At 36.3% G+C, this 22,570-nt stretch overlaps 2 protein-coding genes across 2 annotated transcripts; one reads left to right on the top strand and one right to left on the bottom strand.

Annotated features, from left to right (window-relative positions):
- Positions 1 to 1,212: 1,212 nt before the first annotated feature.
- Positions 1,213 to 2,378, bottom strand: LOC101311437 (tetrapyrrole-binding protein, chloroplastic-like). Its single transcript, XM_004309768.1, has one exon. The coding sequence runs from the start codon at positions 2,244 to 2,246 to the stop codon at positions 1,398 to 1,400; it is 849 nt and encodes a 282-aa protein (XP_004309816.1). The 5' UTR covers positions 2,247 to 2,378; the 3' UTR covers positions 1,213 to 1,397.
- A 3,404-nt stretch (positions 2,379 to 5,782) lies between these two features.
- Positions 5,783 to 21,539, top strand: LOC101294328 (probable serine/threonine-protein kinase GCN2-like). The gene is made up of 29 exons (XM_004309794.1): positions 5,783 to 5,907; positions 6,005 to 6,073; positions 6,148 to 6,207; positions 6,288 to 6,393; positions 7,447 to 7,551; positions 7,745 to 8,158; positions 8,346 to 8,474; positions 8,573 to 8,656; positions 8,743 to 8,829; positions 8,916 to 9,027; positions 9,473 to 9,590; positions 11,187 to 11,241; positions 11,507 to 11,676; positions 13,357 to 13,541; positions 13,851 to 13,996; positions 14,139 to 14,388; positions 14,968 to 15,250; positions 15,367 to 15,460; positions 15,548 to 15,628; positions 16,389 to 16,445; positions 17,374 to 17,505; positions 17,659 to 17,742; positions 18,433 to 18,541; positions 18,620 to 18,756; positions 19,156 to 19,263; positions 20,028 to 20,113; positions 20,246 to 20,348; positions 20,431 to 20,562; positions 21,429 to 21,539. Exons 1-29 carry the CDS (start codon positions 5,783 to 5,785, stop codon positions 21,537 to 21,539), a joined length of 3,732 nt encoding a protein of 1,243 aa, XP_004309842.1.
- The last annotated feature ends 1,031 nt before the right edge of the window (positions 21,540 to 22,570 follow it).

Here is a 22,570-nt window from a genome sequence, read left to right as displayed (position 1 = left end):
AATTTGGTTATCATTAAGGCACTCAAAACTGCGTTTTTCTATTATAAACATGAACGGTTCAAGTTCGATAGAATTATGTTCATCCATTGGTTTAATCGAGTTTGAGTTCTTTAATGATAACCAAATTGGCTGAAATTTTGCAGAGATGATCTATACATTAGTATCTAAAGATTAGACGGTAGAGATGTGAAAAATCGATTGAAAAGTAAGTGTAAAGTGGAAATCCGCACCGTAAGAATAAATGCGAACATCCACACCTGAGAAAATCTGTATATATATATAGTTCTTATTGGACTCTATTTTTTCGTCATATTTCCACATCTCCACCGCTCAGTTTGTAGAACCTAATGCATAGATCACTTCTACCAAGTTTCATTGAATTTGATGATCGTTTGAGTTTTCATAATCGTTATTTACACAAATAGTTCTGAATGGACAGATTTATGGTCCGTTCGTTGATTTAATGTAATTCGGTACCTTAACGATTACCAATTTGGATGAAATTTGGCATCAGTGATCTATGCATTAGGTTCTACAAACTGAATGATGAAGATGTAGAAATATGACGAAAAAGTGAGTCGGAACTTCACACTTTAATTTCAGAATGAAGCTTCGTTCTGGATAGGAATTGATATATATATATATATATGGATTTTCTCAGCTGCGGACGTCCGCACCAACGGTTTTAGTGCTGATTTCCATTTTTGCACCACTTTCCGATCGAATTTCCTCATCTTCACCGTCTAGTATCTAGATAATATTGTGTAGATCATCTCTGTAAAATTTCAGCCAATTTGGTGATCGTTAAGGTCCTCAAACTCAAAAAACAAATGGACGGACTGAATTTTGTCCGGTTGTGTTCATACCAGAAAAACTCGAGTTTGAGGGTCTTAACGATCACCAAATTTGCTGAAATTTTGCAGAGATGATCTACACAATATTATCTAGATACTAGACGTTGGAGATGAGGAAATTCGATTGGAAAGTGATGCAAAAATAAAAATCCGCACCAAAAACCGTTGGTGCGGACGTCCGCAGCTGAGAAAGGTTATATATATATATATATATATATATATTAATGCATAGACAAAGAGACAAGACAAGAAACAAGGAAGGGCGAGGCTCTATGTATTGTCTCAGTCGTACTTTACGAAACGCCACAATTAAAACAGTAGTAACGTTCTACACTATTGCTCCTATAGGGCCAACTATTTACAAACAGGTTAGGTATTCATCATATTCTATGTAAAAGCATACTTCCACTTGTCCAGCAAGAAAGACCTTAAATAAATTACTAAAGTAAAAAAAAAAAGAAGAAAAAAAGGTAGAAGCAATCAAGTTATTACAGATGAAACCCAGAATCTATATCATCAAATTCCTGTGCAGTTGTGAATCGATTAAAAGCTATAGTCTGATTTCAGCACCCTCTTGTTGAGAGGTTTGGATCCATCTATTAACCCTTTCAACCCTCCTCCACCAATACTACTAGCTGCTGCTTTGTTACCTTCAATAATGGCCGCTTTGAGTAGTCGTTCTTCTTCTTCTTCTGGGGTGTTCTTGAAGGCTGGATGGTTTAGAACGCATTTGAGCAACTGGGTGCCTCTCAAAGCATTAGTCAATGGCAGATGACCCTCGGGTGTGTCGTCGTTGAGCTCCCATATGAACTCGTTAGGAAAAGCTCTGTAGTTGTACTGGTCGACCTCGGTGTCGAGCTTCTTCATCCACCCGACTTTGATGAAGAAGTTGGTGAAGTCCTGGTTGACCTTGTCGAAGAATATCCTCTTCTGGACGGAGTAGCCGAACCTGTTGTTGCTGTGCTGTCTCCACAGGTCGTCAATGGCTTTGAGGTCGGCTTCGGGGATGAACTGGACCTCGGAGAAGAAGACGTAGCCTCGCTTTTGGGCAGCCTCGCCGGCGAGGACGATGAGGAGGCGGCGAGTCTCTTCGTCGGCTTCGCGGAAGTTTTGGGCGGAGAGGTGCTGCTGTAGGATGTCGAACTTGGAGGAAGAAGAAGAAGAAGGAGTGGAAAACGAGGTAGTGGGAGAAACTGAGAAGGTTTTGGTGGAAGAGATGGCGAGAGAGTGAAGGTGGTGATGGGAAGAGAGAGGGGAGGAGGTTAAGGTGGTGTTTGTGGGTTTAAGGAAGAAAGTGGTGGCGGAAGGAGGAGGAATGTTGTCATATGTGGTAGAGTGGTGGCGGTTGAGACCAAGAGAGTAGTGGTGATTGTGGAAAGTGTTGGTGGCCATAGAAATAAAGGAATATGTAGGTTATTATAGTTTAGAGATATGGCCGGAGAAGGTGTACGTTTACGAGGAGAAGCAGAGGTGTTAGAAGGAAGAGCATAAGGGTGGTGGATGGGAGGATCGGAGTGTGGTGATGATATGGGGAGAGAGAGATATGGAGATTTGTGAGTTGATACACGACAGATAAGAAATGAGTGAAAGACTGAAGAGGGACTTGAATAAGCTAATCACGTATATTGGATTCTTCGTTCTCATTGGCTACCTCTGGCTGAGGCTAGATCCTCCCTCACTCCCTGTGTATAATTGTGTATATATGAATATACAAATATTTATCATACGTATGTGTGTGTATAAATTTATATATGAGTATAATCGTTCTTTCAGTTGCATAATTATATTTTTTAATTGTTAACAAAGAAAGGTTTTAAACCTATTTTATTAATAGTCGAAGCCAGAATAACACTGATATAGACCTTAAAGGGGTGATTCACATGCTATTACATTGTACATTTCCGTTCATCGACGATGAGCCTAACAAGTATAAAGATAATTTTGCATGAAAACTTTCGTTGTCAAGGCGCTCAATTGCGGTGCGTCAGAAGTTTTCACTATCTAGTTGTAAAAGAAACATGGTTAAGTGTGCAGTCGGACAAACCTATCTACTACTCCTAGAAACCTACATAGGAAAATATATTATTGGAAATAATTAAACTAGTAAAACACTAATTTAAAGAGAGCCCTTTTAATGAGGACCCTTAAGTTGAGGAGTAGTTGATGACTTTTTGGTTTATGGTTTAAAATACCCATTTTTCGATCACATCTTGGCATCTCATCGATTTGTTCAGTTTTTAGGTCTATATGAGTAGATCATTCCTACAAATTTTCAGCCAAATCGATGATCGTTTAGGTAACAAACTAGATCAAGTTGATGGACGAACCACATCTGTCAAACATGAACCGTTCAAGTTTATAATGGTAAATCACATTTAACCATTCAAGTTCAATATGGCTGAAAATTTGCATAAATGATATACTCATAAATACTTATAAACTGAACGGTCAAGATACAGATATAAGATCGAAAAATGGGATAAGCCAAAAACTCCTCAACACTTTCAATATTATCTGTAAAAAATGTCACGGTTTGTCTAACGCAAGAAACCTGGTCAACTACCATTCATGGTCTCTTAGGGCCATGGGCAGCAAAAGAGTCCATTCATGAGCTACAACAAATAAACATAAAAATAAAACCATATGAGTCACTATCGATACCCATCCTAAAAAGGCATAGCATGCTCAACACGACGACATTCGACAAACATATGGGGAAACTAGCCCCTTCCGGAGGTTTCGTGGTTTCGACATCGTAGATTTTTCGGTGCTATCACTCTTAGATCATAACGTCATTACATAATCTCTGAATATCACACACGTTTAGCCTCAGTTTTATATGATTTCTAAATCCAGTCAGAAATCATTTATATTGTAATTATAATGAAAACATCCAACAGGGTCAACTATGAGCATACAAAGACAATGCAATTTTATATGGGTGCTGAAATTTGCACACCCTAATTTACAAACCACGCACTCTTTATATATATATATATATATATATATATATATTATTTATATTATATTTTCCCATTTTCTATGCATTTCGTAAAATACCCTCGAGTTAGATTTTTCTTTTCTCTCTCTTCTCCCCCAAGAAGAACGCGAAACAGAAACACCAACACCTCCTCTCTAATATGTGCTCCTCCCAATTCGTCTTTAAAACCTCCAATTTCGACTGACTCCGTGATTGAGACCCAGGTAGGAACCGGTATTTTCGATGCGATTTAAAACCCAATTTAATGTCATCTAATTCTATCTTTTATCTCCTCTCTCATCTTCCTCCCCTTCATATTCAAATCATTCGTCATCCATTGAAGCAACTCTCTATTGGATTATGATCCTCTCATGAGCGTACGATTTCAGGATTGAATAAGAAAAATGGAGGTCGGTATTAGATGTTGAAATCAAAGGGAGAAGTCAGAGCATCGAGATTAGTAGAAGTAGAAAGATAATGAAGATGAAACCATAATTGCCCTGCACAACACCCCTTCGACCAAAGTTGTGCATGAGGACCTATAATTGCCCCACCACTTAACTTATCGGCGATGTTGCACCGTGATGGTCAGAGCCTCAACCCTCCTTGATCAAATAAAGGAATTTTATTTTCCAAATTCAAACTCAGCCTCTCCATTCAAGCATTTTTTTCTTATCAACTGCCATTCTCCCCAAAACTCACTTTAGTCAAACCCTCACACCCAAATCCAATCCAATCCTCATCATTTGCCACAAAATTCGATAATTCTTCCAATTCTGGTGCTCTCCGTCCTCATCGGCACCGTCATTGCCCTAACCTTGACTAGAGCTCCACGCCAATCAGAGAAACGAGAGGGATCTACAACACTGACATGCCCATAAGATGTAAATGAAAAGTACACAGGATCACCAAAGGGAATGTAAGTTTCATACCGCTTTAACGTCCTCATTCTTGGGCCCTTGGATCAGGATAAAGATTGTTGCATGATCATGTTTCCTTTTTGTAACAAAACGCAGAAGCCGATACCAAACAAGGGAAATCACAATTAATGAAATTCTAAATTGATGTTATTAAAGATTCCATCATTTATATATAATTTTCTTAATTATGAGAAATTTTATTCATACATTACTAAATGCTACAAACATATTCCCTACTTAATATAACGCCTACTAACTTATTCATATCATCATTTTACTAGAATTACATTCCTAAACTTCCTAACTAACCTCATTCACAATATGTCATATATATTCACTAAGTACACATAATTTTGATTTTATATTCATCTGAACTTGAAAATAAAGAATTTCAATAGAAAAAACTTGAAAACTCATCTCTCTTTCATACATTGACAAAAGTAATCAACTCGATTTGTAGCAATATAGGCGTAACAGAGTTGGCTACTGCAGGTGATATGATCAATGCGATTGGCAGGAATGAACTCGATTTGAGCGATGTTAGAGGAATTATGGATGCAATTCGTGGGATGAAGACGGAGTTTGAATTGGTGTCTTTGAAACATGTGCGCAAGCGCCATAAGAAGTTTGTTCTTATTCTTACCCGAAATGTTTTAAATAAAGATGGTTCAATTTATGTTTTGTTGTTATTACTGGTTATAGTAGAAGTTAGTTTTGGGTCTCTCTGCCCCAAGTACTGATGTATTTCAAGTTGATGCAATAAAGTATTTTTCAATTAAAAAATAAAAGTCATCAACTTTCATTTAAATTAATAAAAATCTTCCTCAATTATTTTTCAATTAGTTAGAAAATTATTCAAACCCAAAGTAAACTCATCATCTTAAGTTAAAAATGTAGACAACGATTCATTAAACGAACTTTGATGGCGAGATGACACTGGTGGATCCTGGATAGTTTGAAACCCTAAACCCAGAGGGATTGTTTATATAAATATTATAAGAAACAGCCGATCAAGGGTTTTGGGTGGAATGGGACACAGTTCGAAGAAGAAGAAGCGCGGCGGAGCAGGAGGGAGTGGGAAGAAGAAGAAGCCCTTGAAAGATCATGGCGAGTCCTACGATAACGAGCTTCTTTCTGAAGAGATCACTGCTCTGTATGCCACTCGTCCTTTCCCAATTTCCCTAATTCATTCAGTGAGTTTGGATATTATATCGAGTCGTGTCTTTTGGCTGTTTTCCTGTGATCTTTAGGTCTGCCATTTTTCAAGATGACTGCAAGATTGTTTCGGGATCACAACCTCAAATCATCATCAAGCTTAGGTATCTTTGTTTTTTAATTTTAAAAATTCATAGTGTCTTGATTGATTTTGAGTTTTCTTTTTCTATCGGAACAGGCCTCACTCAAAGGATATGGGTTATGAGGATCTGGATGTCTCCGCACTTCTTACAGTTAGGTGAGACTCAGGTTCTCTCCAGTGTTCCTTTTAACTTAGGTCACTCAACATTCACTTTTACCTTGTCCCTTGTATAATAGGTGCTTACCAGGGTATCCTAACAAGTGTCCCAAGTTGCAGATCACTCCAGAGAAAGGATTATCCATAACTGATGCTGATAAGCTACTATCTCTTATCAATGATCAGGTATTTATCTTTCACAATATTCTATGGACCATTTTTAGTAACACCAACTGTTCCATGACTTTGGTCTTATACTAGTTTATAAGAAATACTACTCGGCCTCTATTTTGGAGTTACAATTGTTTTTCTGGTGAAATTTTTCGTAGAAGCTATTGTTGTTTCTATAGACTGTACCGGATACAGTGCTTTATAGTAGATTAATCCAAGAAACACACACATATTTATAAAATTTAGGAGAAAAACTGCAGTTCTGTGGTAATGTACCACCCTTACCCCAGGAGGGGCAATCTACCGTGATTGAGTAGGGTTATTGAGCAATCGTTTTGACTTAAGCCCTAGCCCTAGCTGCTCTGTTTAATTATTTAATGAGGACTCCTTGTCGGCCCCCTTGTACTTTGTTTTTTTTTCAATAAAAGTTTGTTTCTTTTATTTTTTATTTTAAAAAGAAAAAAAGAAAGAATAATTCTGTGACTTAGACTGGGGATGCCAGTCATGCCACTGCCCTGTCCAAGGTCTTAGTGCCGGCTGTGTTCTGATACAAGTAAAAGTCATATAAGCCCTATTTGCTTCCTGTTTCTAGTCAATGAGTCTGGCAACAGAGAGGTTAGAATTTACATGGCTATAGATACTGCCTTGGAGGTGTAATGTTGTGAGGAAATATGGAAGTTTTGGGTAATTTGACTTGAATGAAATTTTAGTATTAGGAGAATATGTATAGGATATATTATGCGTGTGACTGGACAATTTTATCTTTTTGGCTTTCGGGGGTGGGGGTGAAGGGCTTGTTTAGTTTTTATCTGTCATCCTTTATATTGTAGTCTTGAGAACATGCTGCTGACTGGTGAGAGAGATTCCAGTTGCACCAATTTATTATTTACAAAATCAGAACATCCATTCCATTTCTTCAAGGCGAACCCCCTTGATAAAATAAATTTGCACTTGCATTGATAATATTGTTGGGGAATGCTCTTGACCTCTTGTTAATAAATGTGATTTGTCTCCAACCTCTGTCTAATTTTCATGGTTCTACTCTGCTTTGGTTTTTTTTCTACTTAGGCAAGTTCCAATGCCCGAGAAGGGCGAGTAATGATCTTCAATTTGGTGGAGGCAGCACAGGAATTCCTATCTGAGATTGTTCCAGTGGGTCAATCACAGGGACCGGTAAGATTTTCACCTTATTTAACGATACCTTTATGTCTGATTTTTATGGACTAGCCTTTTACCTGGCACCATTCAATTTATTTCTATTATCGAATCACAAAATCTTTCAACTGCAAGGATATCCCTGCAAAGTATCAGTGCTTCTACTTGATATGATTTATTGATGTTTTTCTTTATTCATTTTCAATGGAAGGTAACATGTTCAACAGCGGATAGCAGTGCTCAATTGTTTCAAAATGACGCTGCAGTTTCTAGTAGCAAGAAGGGGCCTTTTGTTTATGGTTTCATAGACCTCTTCAGTGGCTCTGGAAAGTCTTGGAGTTGGAGTTTTGAAGTTAACGAGACTAAAGGGATAAATTCTAGTGTCCAGTTGCCTAGATTGGATGGATCCAAACTCATGCATGAGATTCAGGAAAATAAACTTGATAAGGAAGCAGGACCTTTGAAATCACAAGAGATAAAGCAAGCCTCAGTAATTTCCCCTAATGTAAAGTTAGAAACCCTTGAAGAAGAGAGTGAAGACAGCAAGAAGAGTAATTATTCTGTGGATTCAAGTGGATTTCTATTAGAAGAAATGGACGGAAACAGTGAAGAAACTGAGAATGAGGTAAGAAATGGAATAGCTGGCTTTCTTTGATGTTTGAGTGCGCAATTTTGTATAGGTTGACATTGCATTTTTACTTGTAAGTGTTTGTTCTGTATCATTAAATGTATATTTTTGTATCTTCATTGTAACTCCTGAATCTTAATTGTATGAAGGCATAACTTTACTTGGGATATCTATGGTTTCACAGAATTCAGTTCCTGAGGAGGATTCAACCGAAGATGATTGGGAATCCAGAAGTCAGCAGTCGGACTCACTCTCTTTGACTTCCTTGGCTCATGATCAAGGATCCCAAAATATTAAAAGGGATCTGATAATGGTAAATTCTAACTGTTTTCACTTCTTTTATTTATGCCCATGGTTTGATTGATTGATTTATTTATTCTTTATCTGGCATATTGCTTTCTTTCATGTCAGGTTCATCTGCTCCGTCTTGCCTGCACTAAAGGACCATTGGCTGATGCTTTGCCACAGATAACCACAGAACTGCAAAACATAGGGGCATGTAGTTCCATTGTTTATGCTTAGTTTTTTTTTTTAGGATAGGCTTCTGTTCCAGATACCGATCATGATTAATTGGTTTGCAGGTCTTATCAGAATGGGCAGGGGATTTAGCTACGAAACCAATTTCACTTCTAAATCGAAAATTTAATCATGCCTTCGGACAACATATGGTCAGTCACACTTTCTTCTTTTGTTTACTACTGTGATCTGGCTTCAAAAATCAATTTACATTCTATGTGTTATTAATTGTATCTAGGTTTCATCCCGTATCTCTAAATTCTGGGAGCTCACTTCTGATTTAGAAGAGCCAAGTACATCTCTCCCAAGTTCTCGATATCTCAATGACTTTGAGGAGCTACATTCCCTTGGTAATGGAAATTTATGTATTTGGGTTTCATATAGGATAGTATATGGTTCTTCCAATGTGTATATGCTTTATGTCTGACAAGATCCAAGAGGTTGTAAGGCTTACATTGTACTATTATAGGTTTTTCATTCCCATTCTACATTTTTGCTGCTGTTTTTCAATTCGTACTGCTGTTATTGGTTTTTCTTTTTGTGTTCTAGTTGTTGATAGAATGGTTGGCCACATATTAGTTGAATCCTTCCACGTATGTAGATTTTCATCTTCATTAACGAACTTTTGCTTCTGTCAAAACAGAGCACACTTATTTGTCATCTCACTTTTTCACTTATTTCTCTTGCATATTTCCCTCATAATTTGCATCACCTTTTGTCTATATTTTTTATTTTCACAACATTTTATTTCATTCTAAATATTACCACTGAGACTTTTTCACGCTTCGGTAACAGGTCATGGTGGCTTTGGCCATGTTGTATTGTGCAAAAATAAGCTAGATGGAAGGCAGTATGCAGTAAAGAAAATTCGCCTTAAGGATAAAAGCCTGCCACTTAATGACCGGATATTGAGGTACATTAACTTTTACTGCATCCTAAATCAAATTGAGCGGATATATAAAAGACTGCTTCTTCTGACTGATAAAGTCTTAAATTAGATTTTGCATCTATGAATTGTTGTTATATAGTTGATTTGAAATTTCAGTTGCATTACACCTTAAAAGAACTAGCCAATCAAGAAGAACAAGACAATTGAGTTGCATTACACATTAAAAGAAATTTGAAATCTGCTGGTCCCTATGCGGCCTGTTGGTTTCGAGAAGCTCTCAAAGTCCAACTAGTTGCAAGTTCGGCTGGCAGAGGAAGAAGAACATGATAACAAGAACTAGCTAATCATGCCTTCGAGAAACGCTGCTTTTGGACTAGTAATATCTCAAATTAGATCCGGCATGTATGAAAATTTTTATTTAGTTGATTTGAAAAATTTAATCACTTAATTTAAATTAACTAGACAAACATAGCGTATAGACGTACAAGGATCTTATTGCAGCCCCTCAACCAAAAAATGGAAAAGAAAGGACATTGATTTGGCAATTCACATCTGATAAGATAAGATATTGGTCTGTATAAGGTTTCATGTCAATAAATGTTCTATTGTAGCATAGTGATCCCCAGACTGTTAGTGTTCTATATTTGATCTATATATCATCATATTATGTATGAACAGCTGTTGGTGAACAGATTGAAGGGGAAAGTTTTGATTGGTTGGTTGCCCACTGGAAAATCACTAATTGTGTTAATCTTCAAATATAAGTTCTTTCGCTTGTTGATCTCTCAATTGATCAGAGTGCTTATCTTAATTATTACCCTTTCAAAATTATAATCTCAATGTAGGCTACTGCAAGTCTATGTGTATGGTTTGCCAAAAGTTCTTGGCTTCTGTGTGGGTTGTTTGGTTTTACTGGGATATAACAATTTTATTGGTAAGTGGAGGCAATGGATTTTATTTGGAATATGTGATAGAAGTAGAATTTTTAGATTCTCTACCCGTGTCCTGTTCAAACCATTTCAGAGATGCTCCAATTCTACAATTTCTATTATGTTGTTTTTCTTTATTTTGGTTCTGTTGTTGGTTTGCTGGCACAGTCGGTAGTTATGCCACAAGAAAATAATGCTAATAAACCATCATAATAGGTGGTGTATGAAATTTTTTGGCATGTTTACTTACTTGGCGTGGACAAGGGATGAATTGGAGACAAAGTCCTGATGGAATATAAAATCTAAATCTTGAAAGAAAGGAGGAATTCAATTACATTTTTGAACTGGGACCAACTTATTTTGATTCCATCTGTGTTAGTTGACACAGGGGAACACATGAACCGGAATAGCTTCCCTTATAATCATACCCTTTCCATGTAAGTAAACATGCCATTGTTGTGTCTATCTCCTTTCTCTTTCTATAGAAAATTGGATATGGCCATATTGGTTATCTGTTTTAAAGTTTGAGCCAACTACTTAAATTTTGTTCCCTGCTAGATTAATTTGATTTTGAAGCCTACATTCTGTTATTTTATTTTCTTACATATTCATCTGCATCTTCAATATTTTCGCTTAGATAAAGTTTAGTTTTGTCCCCGAGAAGGTTTTAAAATATTTTCATAATTCATAGGGAAGTCGCTACACTTTCTCGTTTGCAACATCAACATGTTGTACGGTACTATCAGGTGAGCATCCTCATCTCCTGCTTTATTAGTTGCATGTTTTCTGTCGTAACATATGTTATATTTTTTTTCTTTTCATTTCATTTCTTAGTTTCTATAGTTTGGTCTTTGTATTAATTTTCCTGGCCTACTTTCATTTTTTCAAACCAAAGCTGCATATTACATATCGTCGTGACTCTTCCCAACTATTGAAAAGTTCATTTAAAATGAAAGTTTGTTAGCTTGCAATTTTTTTGTACTATTTCGTAACATATGTAAGCACTTCCAGGCCTGGTTTGAAACAGGAGGTGTTGGTGCTCATGGTGATACTACTTGGGGTTCAAGAACTGCAGCCAGCTCCACTTTCAGCTTTAAAGGTACAAGCTCAGCAGATGATATTGGGAATGAGAATAAACTTGAATCAACATATTTGTACATTCAAATGGAGTACTGTCCTAGGTAAATCTTTTATTTGTATTACATGCTTTTCATGTTGAGATTTTAATGTTTCTTGATTTTTCTCTTCTTTTTATCTGTAGTTATTAATTGGACTTAGACTATTGACAATAAACTGGCTTTTTCTTTAATCATTGTATTTTCTTTTTGTTAGTCATACATATCTTCTGGTCACTGAGGTCATTGAGCTACGCTAAATTTTTGTAGTTAGTAAAACCTATCAATTTTGTATTTTTGAATAATCCATTGTTTAGTCAACTCATTGACTATTAACTTTTTTGGGTCTTAACAGATACTCTTACTTTATGTTTGAAAGTACATAGTTTTTATTTTTTATTTTTATACATAAACAGCTTTTTAGTAAATCAACAGATAGCAAAATACAACAAGGCGGACAAGGAGTCCTTAGTAAAGAACTAAAGAGGGCAGCTAGGGCTAGAGGCTTAGCAGCTTATCTGTTATTACTAAATTAAAAGGTTAGGGGCCTATAACTACAGCTATTTGCCAGTTAAAATTAGTGAAAGAGATATTATAATCCTTAAATTCCTTAGAATTAGAAGCTCATTAGGATGTCTAGAACTTGGCTCTCTCCACAGGTCTTCTCTCAAAATTTTCTCCTCATTCACTTCTTTCTAATGGAGTTGTGTCGTCCACTTTGCCTCCCTATATAACTTCTTCCATAGGAAATTAGCCACTTCACAATGCACAAAGACGTGATCAGCAGTTTCTCCTGGAGCTTTGCATAAATGCACCCATGAGGAGAAAACAACATCCTGGTCTTCTTGTTTGGCTCATCACATCTATTCATCCTCCCCCCGTGCCACAAGCCATCCCAAAATCTTCACCTTAGTAGGGGCCTTGACATTCCAAATGAACTTTGGAGCAAAGATAGGATCTGATCCACTACAAATTAAGAAGCTATGGAAAGATATAATTTTCCAGGTGGCTCTTCCATCTCCTTTCATCCGGTTTGGACTCCACCATCTGACATTTTTGGTTAACAGTATGGCGAACTCTTCAATCCCTTTGTCATTTAAATATCTTCTGAACGTGAAGTCCCCGCACACCGGAAAATTGGGAGGAATAGCTAGTCTTTCCACTGAAGAGTCTTGATGAACAACCTTGGAAAGTAGAATTTCAATGGTTGATCCTGTAACCAAGAGTGTTCCGAGAACCTTTTAGTTTCTCATGATCTATGAAGTGGTTCTGTTAGTTGCTATAATTGTCAGGGACTCAGAGGCTTTTCCTAAAGGTCTTGATGATTAATATGAATAATGTAGACAACATATAAGAAGTTCTCCAGATCATAGGAAGTAAACAAGGTAGATGAACAAAGTTGTCTCTACTGACCTAATTTTTTGTTTCATCTGTATCATCCCTTCAACTCTGCATTAGGTCCATCTAATTGAATGATGTTTTTGTCTAAAATTGATTGATGAACTATGAAGCATGATTTATTTTACCTCTGATACAGTAAACTATCACCCTTCTCTCATTGAATCCCGCACTGATTTAAAACTACATTTCCATCGCTGATTGTTGTGTTGATTGTTCTTATATTTTCTTTGTTTTAGTCCCATATTTAAAACTAGATAGCCATTGCTGATTGTTCTTATATTTTCTTTGTTTTAATCTAGTTCTTAATTTGTTTATATGTGTAACTTTTATTTCATGGTTTTATAGGACATTACGCCAGGTTTTTGAGTCCTATAGTCATTTTGACAAAGAATTAGCATGGCATTTGTTTCGTCAAATTGTTGAAGGCCTGGCACACATACATGGACAAGGAATCATCCATCGGGACTTAACCCCGAATAACATATTCTTTGATGCACGTAATGATATTAAAATCGGGGATTTCGGTTTGGGTAAGCTCCAGATTTTGTAAATGATCTCATTGAGTCTTAGTTAAGTGCTAGTTAGAGACTCTGTAGCTTCTTCTGCTTGTCAGGCGCATGAAAATGTATTTATGAAAGTTCTAGTAATTTTAAGTAAGTATAGAATGCGCCAAGGAATATTTAAAAAGCTTACTGCACTCCTTTCTTTTCACGACCATTTGCTGCCGTAAAGAACTCTTTGAAACGTTCTTGTTTGTTCAACCATTTACATTCATATATCTGTTTGATAAAAATTTGGGAGATGTATACTCAATCCATAGTGTTTTTGATTTGTTTCAGCCAAGTTTTTAAAGTTCGAGCAGCTGGATCAAGATCCAATCCCTGCAGATACAACTGGAGTTTCTCTAGATGGTACTGGTCAAGTTGGTACATATTTTTACACAGCACCTGAAATTGAGCAAGGGTGGCCGAAGATTGATGAAAAGGTATGTTTAATTGTACTTCTCATTGTGTCATTTAATATTTCCAATATTACCCTATGGCATATGCTAGTTGTAATTCAGCTTTAATGTAATCCCTTTATTCAAAACAATATCAGGTAAACATCACTGTCAATTTGGATTGCAGGCTGATATGTACAGCTTGGGAATTGTATTTTTGGAGCTATGGCACCCATTTGGGACTGCAATGGAACGGCACCTTGTCCTATCTGACTTAAAACAGAAGGGTGTGCTGCCTTCTGCTTGGGTTGCTGAATATCCGGAACAAGCTTCCTTGTTGCGACTCTTAATGTCCCCAAGTCCGTCAGATCGCCCTTCTGCTACAGAACTTATAAAGCATGCATTTCCACCACGAATGGAATCTGAGTTGCTCGACAGTAAGAACCTTACATCTCACTTGCACCTTTGACTTGAATGTTCCATTTATTTAAAGCTCTGCTTTCTTCCTTGTTTGTGTGCAAAAGATTATGACTCTAATTGTTTGATGTTGTATAAGAACAAACACTCATTGAATGCTTTGTGCTTGGCATTATTAGCCTAAAAGTCAACAATAATATATAATAAAACAAGTATATGACAATATCTTTGTAAAACGTGCTGAACATTGTTCCCAACACATCTTAAGTTGGAGCTAAGACGTCCTAGTCCAGCTTCATTATAGATGCCTGAAGTAGAGATGACCTAACAGTTACTATTTGTTGACCCCTGTAGATTTATATCATCAGATGGTTGCTACACATTTAATAATGAAATATGTCCTGATTGTATTTAAACCATCTATTGGGTGGGTGGATAATCATCAGGACAATTTGTTTTGCTGAAAGGATATGGTCCACCACGAGCTCTGCGAAGGATGTCGTAAATGTTATTTCTGTCATAATATACCCATGTATTCTTTCCTGAAATAATTATTTTCTTTATTTTTGATTAAAGTGGATTTGTTTCAATATTATCAGATATTCTACGAACAATGCAAACCTCAGAGGACAGAACTGTATATGATAAAGTTCTAAATGCTATATTTGATGAGGAGATGCTAAGCTTGAAAGACCAGCAACATCATGATGGTAGGTTAAGGTTGGCTGGTGGTGATACTTCTGCAATTCAGTATTCAGATTTAGATACCGAGGCTCGTGATTATGTTGTTGAGATCACAAGGGAGGTGTTCAGACAACATTGTGCCAAGCACCTTGAAGTAATACCTATGCGTCTGTTGGATGATTGCCAACATTTTATGAGGTTTTTCTCTAAATTTAAGTCATTAGAGCCATGCTATGCAAAGTTTTGTATGGGAAAGTATGTCTTTCTTGTTGTGGGTTAGCTCATGCTAATTATTTGTCATGTCATGTGAGAAGGAACACTGTCAAACTTTTGACCCATGGAGGAGATATGCTTGAACTTTTGCATGAGCTGCGCTTGCCTTTTGTTAGTTGGGTGATTTCGAATCAGGTATTAGACAAACTGAAGTTAATGTGATTTTGGGCCATAAGATAAGCCAGTAGGCATAACTGGGATGTTTATCAACTTTTTGTGTAGAAATCTTCATTCAAAAGATATGAAATTTCATGTGTCTACAGAAGGCCAATTGGACATGCATCCCCAAGTCGATACCTGCAGGTATGCGATACCTTTTTAGCTTTTTATCTCTTCCTTCTCTCTCAAATTTATTGGTGTTAAGAGCCAATGCACCGCGTGCATAGCCCCATAAGACCACAAATGCAGCATAGCCCCATAAGACCACAAATGCGATTGGAGTTGAAAAAAGGGTTTGCGGGAGCCAGATTTTAGTTCCATTTGTGGCCTTCCCAACCAACCAACAGGCTAAAGCCTGTGGTCCAGCCTGAGGATCCACACTGCTGAATTGTGAAATATATTTTGTGCTCAATACCCTCCTCACTCGTAATTTGTAATCAAGGGCCAAGATTACATCGTCATATTTTTCAAAATGTTGCAACTATGCTGATATGTATATGTTCTCCATTACCAAAAAACAGTGAGGCTTTATCCAATTGGACTCCTTAGCTGTGCTTGTATATTCCTCTGTATTGTATTTAGCTATATGTTACATAACATTTCAAATTAAAGTTTCCCATTAACTTATGCTTTGCTTAACAGGTGTATAATTTTTATTTTTTTTAGAATTAATTATATTGTTGGTCTTATTCAGAAATATGAATTCCAAGCCGTTTGCATTTATGTGAGCTTCTGTTGCACAAATACCATTAGATACATTGTGTAAATTCATTTCACCAGTTGTATAATTATTACATTTTTCTATTCTTCTGTTTTTTTCCCTTGCCTTTCTGGATGGTTAGAAAGCGAATTGTTACCTTCGGGCTATATATGCTCTAATTGTACAACATTTATTGTCAAATAGGGTGATTTTGACATTATTGGAGGTGCATCAGCGTTGACAGAGGCAGAAGTTATCAAGGTGATGCATTGTTTTATTTAAGTCTGCTGTGGTCCTCTCTCTCTCTCTCTCTCTCTCTGGTATGTTGTATATTAAGCGATTGGATATATAAATTTATTCCCAAACTATTTTGTTGGTACATGTATCCCATTGAGAAGATTTCTTTTGATCATTAATGGAAATAATATATATAACATGTGGGAGTAATAAGTATGAAGAAATTGTAAAGTCATAAAATGCTTTTCTGGTAGACTAAACGTTTTTATTTTAATTTTTTTTCCAGGGACGAGTAGGATTTATTAGTAATTAAAATAATGGGTAGTATCTGTAGTTTGTGAATACTGATTTGACCATCAGACGTTATGAAAGAGTTGTTAACAGATTTTTGTTTTTTTAAATATTGAAAGGATCAGTAAAAGTGTTGATCATGTCTTTGTGCACTGTGAAGTGGGCTAATCCTTTAGCTTTTGGTAAAGGGGAAAAGGCCAGAATCCATTGGGGTTGTGGGGTGCTAGGTGTAGGTTGGGTGGTGTGGATGGAAAGAAATTAAAGATTATTTACGGCGAGGTAGGGAGGGAAGACCTGTGGGAGAGAGTTAAGTACTGGGCATCATCATGGGCTTCTACTTCAGAGGATTATATGGATTATGATCGTTCTTCCATTATTCTTAACTGGCCAGTAGCTGTAGTATAAGCCCCTAACTTTGATTTAGCATTAGTAGATGAGCTTCAAAACCTTAGTCCTTGCTGCCCTTTTTAGCTATGTATAGCGAACTCCTTGCCCTTTTATATCTATAAGATTCATCCGCTATTTGATTATTTCTGTGTTTTACTCAACATGTGGCGTTGTTTGTGGTCAATATTTGGTTCATGTAACAGAGAATAATTAGCATGCACCAGAAAATGATATATATGGTATCGTATCTTTCATATATCTGTTATTTGTTCAGGTGACAAGGGACATTGTAACCCGTTTTTTTCATTCGGAGTTCTGTGACATTCATCTAAATCACGGGGACTTACTGGAGGCAATTTGGTCTTGGGTAGGAGTCAAGGCAGACCATAGACAAAAAGTAGCTGAGGTAACCAATTAGTATACAGCGGATATTTCTGTGATCAATATGTGAGTTTAATTCATAGTACGTGAAATTTTGAAGTACTGATAGTTGCATTTGTTCCTTAATGAAGCTTCTTTCTATGATGGTACTGATAGTTGCATGTGTTCCTTAATGAAGCTTCTTTCTATGATGGGCTCCTTACGTCCTCAGTCATCTGAACGAAAATCCAAATGGGTGGTAATAAGGCGTCAGCTTTTGCAGGTTTGATGACTTTGTAAAATACTTGCACATTCTAGTCTCTTAACAACCACTTGAACAGAAAAGATGTTGCTGTCATGATGATTTAGAAACCAAACCGAATTTGAAGTTGGTTTGATCTCCCTAACAATATTGTTATTTCCTGTCCAAATTTCAGCTTTTGTGCATATGCGTATGTGTTTTCCTTGAAAAAAGTGCTGTGAAATAATTAGTGAAGCATTTTAAATAGATAAAATGTGAAAGATAGTCGGGTTCTAAAAAGAAAATACAAACTCATCAAAATTGTCTCGCAACCAATTGATGCATCCCTTTTGATAATTCCATAATATGGTGATTTCTGTTTGTTCGTGTAGGGGTTTCTGTTTATTTTTTTCAGTACATTTTTCTCCTGGGTTGGAATGTCTCTTGTCTCTTCTCATCATTTTACTCAACCTAACATATTAAGCAATAAATACAAGCATATAGCGTAAAGATATTTAGCAGGATTCCTTTGAGCTTTATATTACTTGAAAAAAGAAAACGAGCACAACAATAGTATCATATTTGAATCTTTTAAATTTCTAAAAGCTTTCTTTGAATTCTCCTGTTCATCTGACTCTGTTTTCAAATAATCAAAATTACCATATGACGTGAAATATGCTATTTTAAAGAATTTGTCAATCCAAGTGATCATCTTATGTTTATATATTTCAGGAACTTAATTTACAAGAGGCTGTGGTGAATAGATTGCAGACTGTTGGTTTAAGGTTCTGTGGAGCTGCAGATCAGGCACTTCCCAGACTTAGGGGAGCCTTGCCAAATGGTATTGTTGTAATTATCGATTAATGCACTGATATACATCGATTGAGGGTTGATAATCATTTGCAGTAATTTAATGTAGATAAACCAACACGTACGGCACTTGATGAGTTGTCAGATCTCTGTAACTACTTGAGAGCTTGGAGGATTGAAGGACATGTTTATATAGATCCACTTATTCCCCCAACTGAGAGTTATCATAGAGATTTGTTTTTCCAGGTATCTTTACAAATTACAAATGTTAATATTCCTTTCCTCTTTCACATTACCATATGGCTTAGTATAACTCTTCCTGGAAAAAATCTGTAGATGTTAACCTGTTATCTATTGGGAGAGAATTGGGCTTTATTCTTCTTTTTTGGTATTTGAATAAAGAAGCAGGCACTGTAATCAGAAATCCTATGCATTATCTCTCTGAAGCATAAGTACTCTAGGGCACATTCTCTGCTCGCAAGCCTGACAATACTTCATTATAAAAAAAATTCTTTATCAGTATTTTATTAAATTAACAAGGTCGTATATACACATGCGTGCGCTCATGCACAAATTATGTCACATAAACAGTTGATAAACGATGGAATTCTTTGCAATATGAAAGTTAAATTATCTCTTTCCCAGGTATATTTGGTGAAGGATAGTAGTCCTGGATCACCTACCGAAGGTGCACTCCTTGCTATTGGGGGTCGCAATGATTATTTGCTTCATCATATGTGGGGTTTTGAACATGTAAGTTACTGCTTGATTTTCCTTTATGAGTCTATGACCATTTATTCGTTAAAGCATGTCAGTTGAGTATGTGAAAAAGAAAAAGAAAAACAAAACAAATAAAGTTCTGATTAAATAAATGTTGTTGTACAGTTGCAATTGTGCTGTTTTTGTATGTATGGTAATGCCCTTATAACTGCCTAAATTTGATGTGCATATTAATGTACACCATCCAAAATCACATGAGGAATTCTGCGTCACGTCACTTTTGTTAGCAGGCCTCGTGCCACATGCTTTGGATGTACTTTTCTCTACTCATGGAAAGTTCTTGTAAACTTCAAAGTGGTTGCATTATAAAACAAAAAGATGACACTCAAGTGTAATAAATTTATAAATCTGATTTAGCATTTCATCCAAAGTTTTTGCTGGTTGTCATTACTCAAAACTGTACATGATTATGTTTTTAGCACACAATGCATGTCGTCGTCTTTTCTTTGCCAGATATTTCTTGAATTTTCAATGCATGGTTTGTCAAGCATCTTTTTTGGAATTATCATTGTTTTCTTTTCCCTCTTTCTATTGCAATCAGTCTTGTTGCAATTGTAAAAGAAGATCATATTGTAAAGGTTTTATTAAGCCACACCCATTCTTAGTCATAACATTTCTTATATACTGATTTGTAGTGAACATATTGAGAAACAAGCCATATGAAAATAGATTTTGTTGCTCTTAGATTTGCCTTTCCTGTTCTTACATTACTCATTGTCCTCCTTTCTGACTTTCAGAAATCTAGTCCTCCTGGTTCTGTTGGGACCAGCCTTGCTTTAGAGACCATAATTCAGCATTATCCGGTGGATTTTAGACCAATTAGGTATGTCTTATTCCTTGATTTTGTTCATCTGTCAAGGCTGAATCTAAGCCAATTTTGTATATTTGGATTATTTGTTTGTTGGATCGATTTCTGTCTGTTTGATTTTTTTATTTTCCTCATTTTTCGTAGCAGAAATGAAACTAGCAGCAGTGTTCTTGTTTGTTCAAAGGGAGGAGGGGGTCTATTGGCAGAACGCATGGAACTAGTCAATGAGCTCTGGGAAGAAAATATTAAGGTTATGGCATTGAAAGATTTATGCTTCAAACTTATTGCTTGACTGATGTTTTCTTCTGACTGCCTAATCTTATGTCTGTCAGGCTGAGTTTCTCCCAACACCCGATCCAAGTCTTACAGAGCAGTATGAATATGCCAACGAACATGATATTAAATGTCTTGTCATCATAACAGACACTGGTGTTTCTCAGAAAGGTTCTGTTAAGGTAATACTTGTCCTGATATAGGACTGATATTTAATTTGCTGGACATATAGGTTATTAATATATATCACATGTATCTATCGTGGAACATCCATGGGTAGCAGAAGTGCTTTTAAGAAGGATATATGGGTGGTGTGTGTCTGTGAGAAAAGTTCTTAATATATGTTACCCGCATTTTGAATGAAGTGAAAATATCAGCCACCCCATAATGTATTTCAATCATCCTATCTGTCCATTTTAGGCGCGTATGAAGTATAATGTCTTAAATCATAGTTTCTGAATAACTGTGTGCATCTAAAGAGTAATATTCGTGCTTAATTAGAAGGTGGCAAAGCATTTTTAAGTAAAAGAAAGGCAGAGATTAAAAGCAAGAAAGGTAGTACCAAACATTTTAGTTCCATATTTTGGATAGGAGTCAACGTCTATACTTGCTCCACTTGGTTGCTCTTTATTCTGGTCATACAAGATTCCCACTCTAAAAGTTTTAGCAAACATATAGAATGATAAATAATTTGTCTAAACTTATAGCTGTATATGGTGCTCTTGTGTTCTCTACAAACTGTAGCATACAAATGAAAGTAAATAATGATATGTAGTGTTACATTGGTCTTGTACTCTTGTTAGTTTTACTTTTACTGCGACCATCTACACCCGTCTAATCCTTGATCTATATATATTGTCAACATTTTGGGGATTTTCGACATCTGGGATAGTCATTTAGTTATTGGAGAACTATTGATATAAGAAAATGGACTACAACGTCAATTGAACCTTATGAGCTGATTCATTAGGTGTAGGCTCTAATTGATTGTGACTCGGGACTTCCCCATGATGGAATATTTTTTCTGAATATGCACTGATGTTAACTGTATCTTCAGGTCCGTCATCTTGAATTGAAGAAGGAAAAGGAGGTTGAAAGGGAATTTCTCGTCAGGTTTCTGCTGGATGCAGTGGCAATACAATTTAAAAATCCTTCCATTTGGTATTAGAATCATCTTCTCGAGTAATACCCTTTTTCTGGTGTCACACTATTGAAGATGCATGATTTCTTGAAGAAAAGCTTTATTTTGAAAATATTTACAGAAGCAATAGCTATTTTAGTCCTTATTCTCCTCTAGGAGCCTATGTATAGTTGCAAATTACCATGCTCCTAGTACTTTTTCTTGTCCATAGTTTCATTTTTCCGAAATCTGAGTGATAGTTCATCTTCCGGGTACATGAGAGAGGGAATTTTGAAGTATTAAGCTGTAGATTAGGTATAGTACCTTTTTGGGTGCATCATCTTAGCCCTAACTGTCCCTCGTCTAGAAACGAAGTCTTAGAGCACTTGGTATCTTACTTTGTATGTAATACATGATGTGTCAAATCCTTTATCTGGGCATCAATGAGATAGAAATAGATTATTGTGAGATGCTACCTTTTTTCTCTTTTTTTCTTTTTAATGAGGTACTACAATTTTATCATTTGCTTGCAATGATGAATACTTGAATTGTAGATACACACAATTCAATATAGTTCTGCATACAATGTCGAACTTGATATTCTGCTTCTGGAGAAAATCGAAAAACTTGATGGGAGTCCTACAAGATCTGTTCGTTTTTTCAGTCGGCCAGTAAATCAAAATAAGTAGGTATTAACCTCAAGAGCAACAACCCTAATCGAAAAACTTGATGGGAGTCCTACAAGATCTGTTCGTTTTTTCAGTCGGCCAGTAAATCAAAATAAGTAGGTATTAACCTCAAGAGCAACAACCCTGCATGAGTTTTCAACTCATCTTTCCTATTCTCCAAGCATGGTCTGTCAAAAGTAAAGTAGTTGTTTTTTTTTTGTGTTTTTTTTCAAATGGGGCAAACAGCCCAGGAAAAAAGAAAAGACTAGCTAGTCATGCTGGCGTGAAAACTCCTACCTCTAGAAGTCTCCACAGTATCATCCAAAGTTATTTTATGCAGCTCTTTCCCCTCCAACACCATCATTTTTGGAAGTCTGAGTTCCTTGACAACCCATTAAAGATGCATACATA

Source organism: Fragaria vesca, unplaced genomic scaffold, assembly GCF_000184155.1.
Source record: "Fragaria vesca subsp. vesca unplaced genomic scaffold, FraVesHawaii_1.0 scf0513070, whole genome shotgun sequence".
In the NCBI taxonomy this organism is placed as follows: Eukaryota; Viridiplantae; Streptophyta; class Magnoliopsida; order Rosales; family Rosaceae; genus Fragaria; species Fragaria vesca.
The sequence above is the reverse complement of the archived record's forward strand: the minus strand, read 5'-3'. Positions and strand labels throughout refer to the sequence as shown.

Coding starts and splice junctions, on each gene's coding strand:
- LOC101311437 (XM_004309768.1), bottom strand. CDS start 2,246: ATGGCCACCAACACTTTCCACAATCACCACTACTCTCTTGGTCTCAAC.
- LOC101294328 (XM_004309794.1), top strand. CDS start 5,783: ATGGGACACAGTTCGAAGAAGAAGAAGCGCGGCGGAGCAGGAGGGAGT. Junction 8,159..8,345: donor GTGAAGAAACTGAGAATGAG/GTAAGAAATGGA, acceptor ATGGTTTCACAG/AATTCAGTTCCTGAGGAGGA. Junction 20,114..20,245: donor GTGGATTTTAGACCAATTAG/GTATGTCTTATT, acceptor TTTTCGTAGCAG/AAATGAAACTAGCAGCAGTG.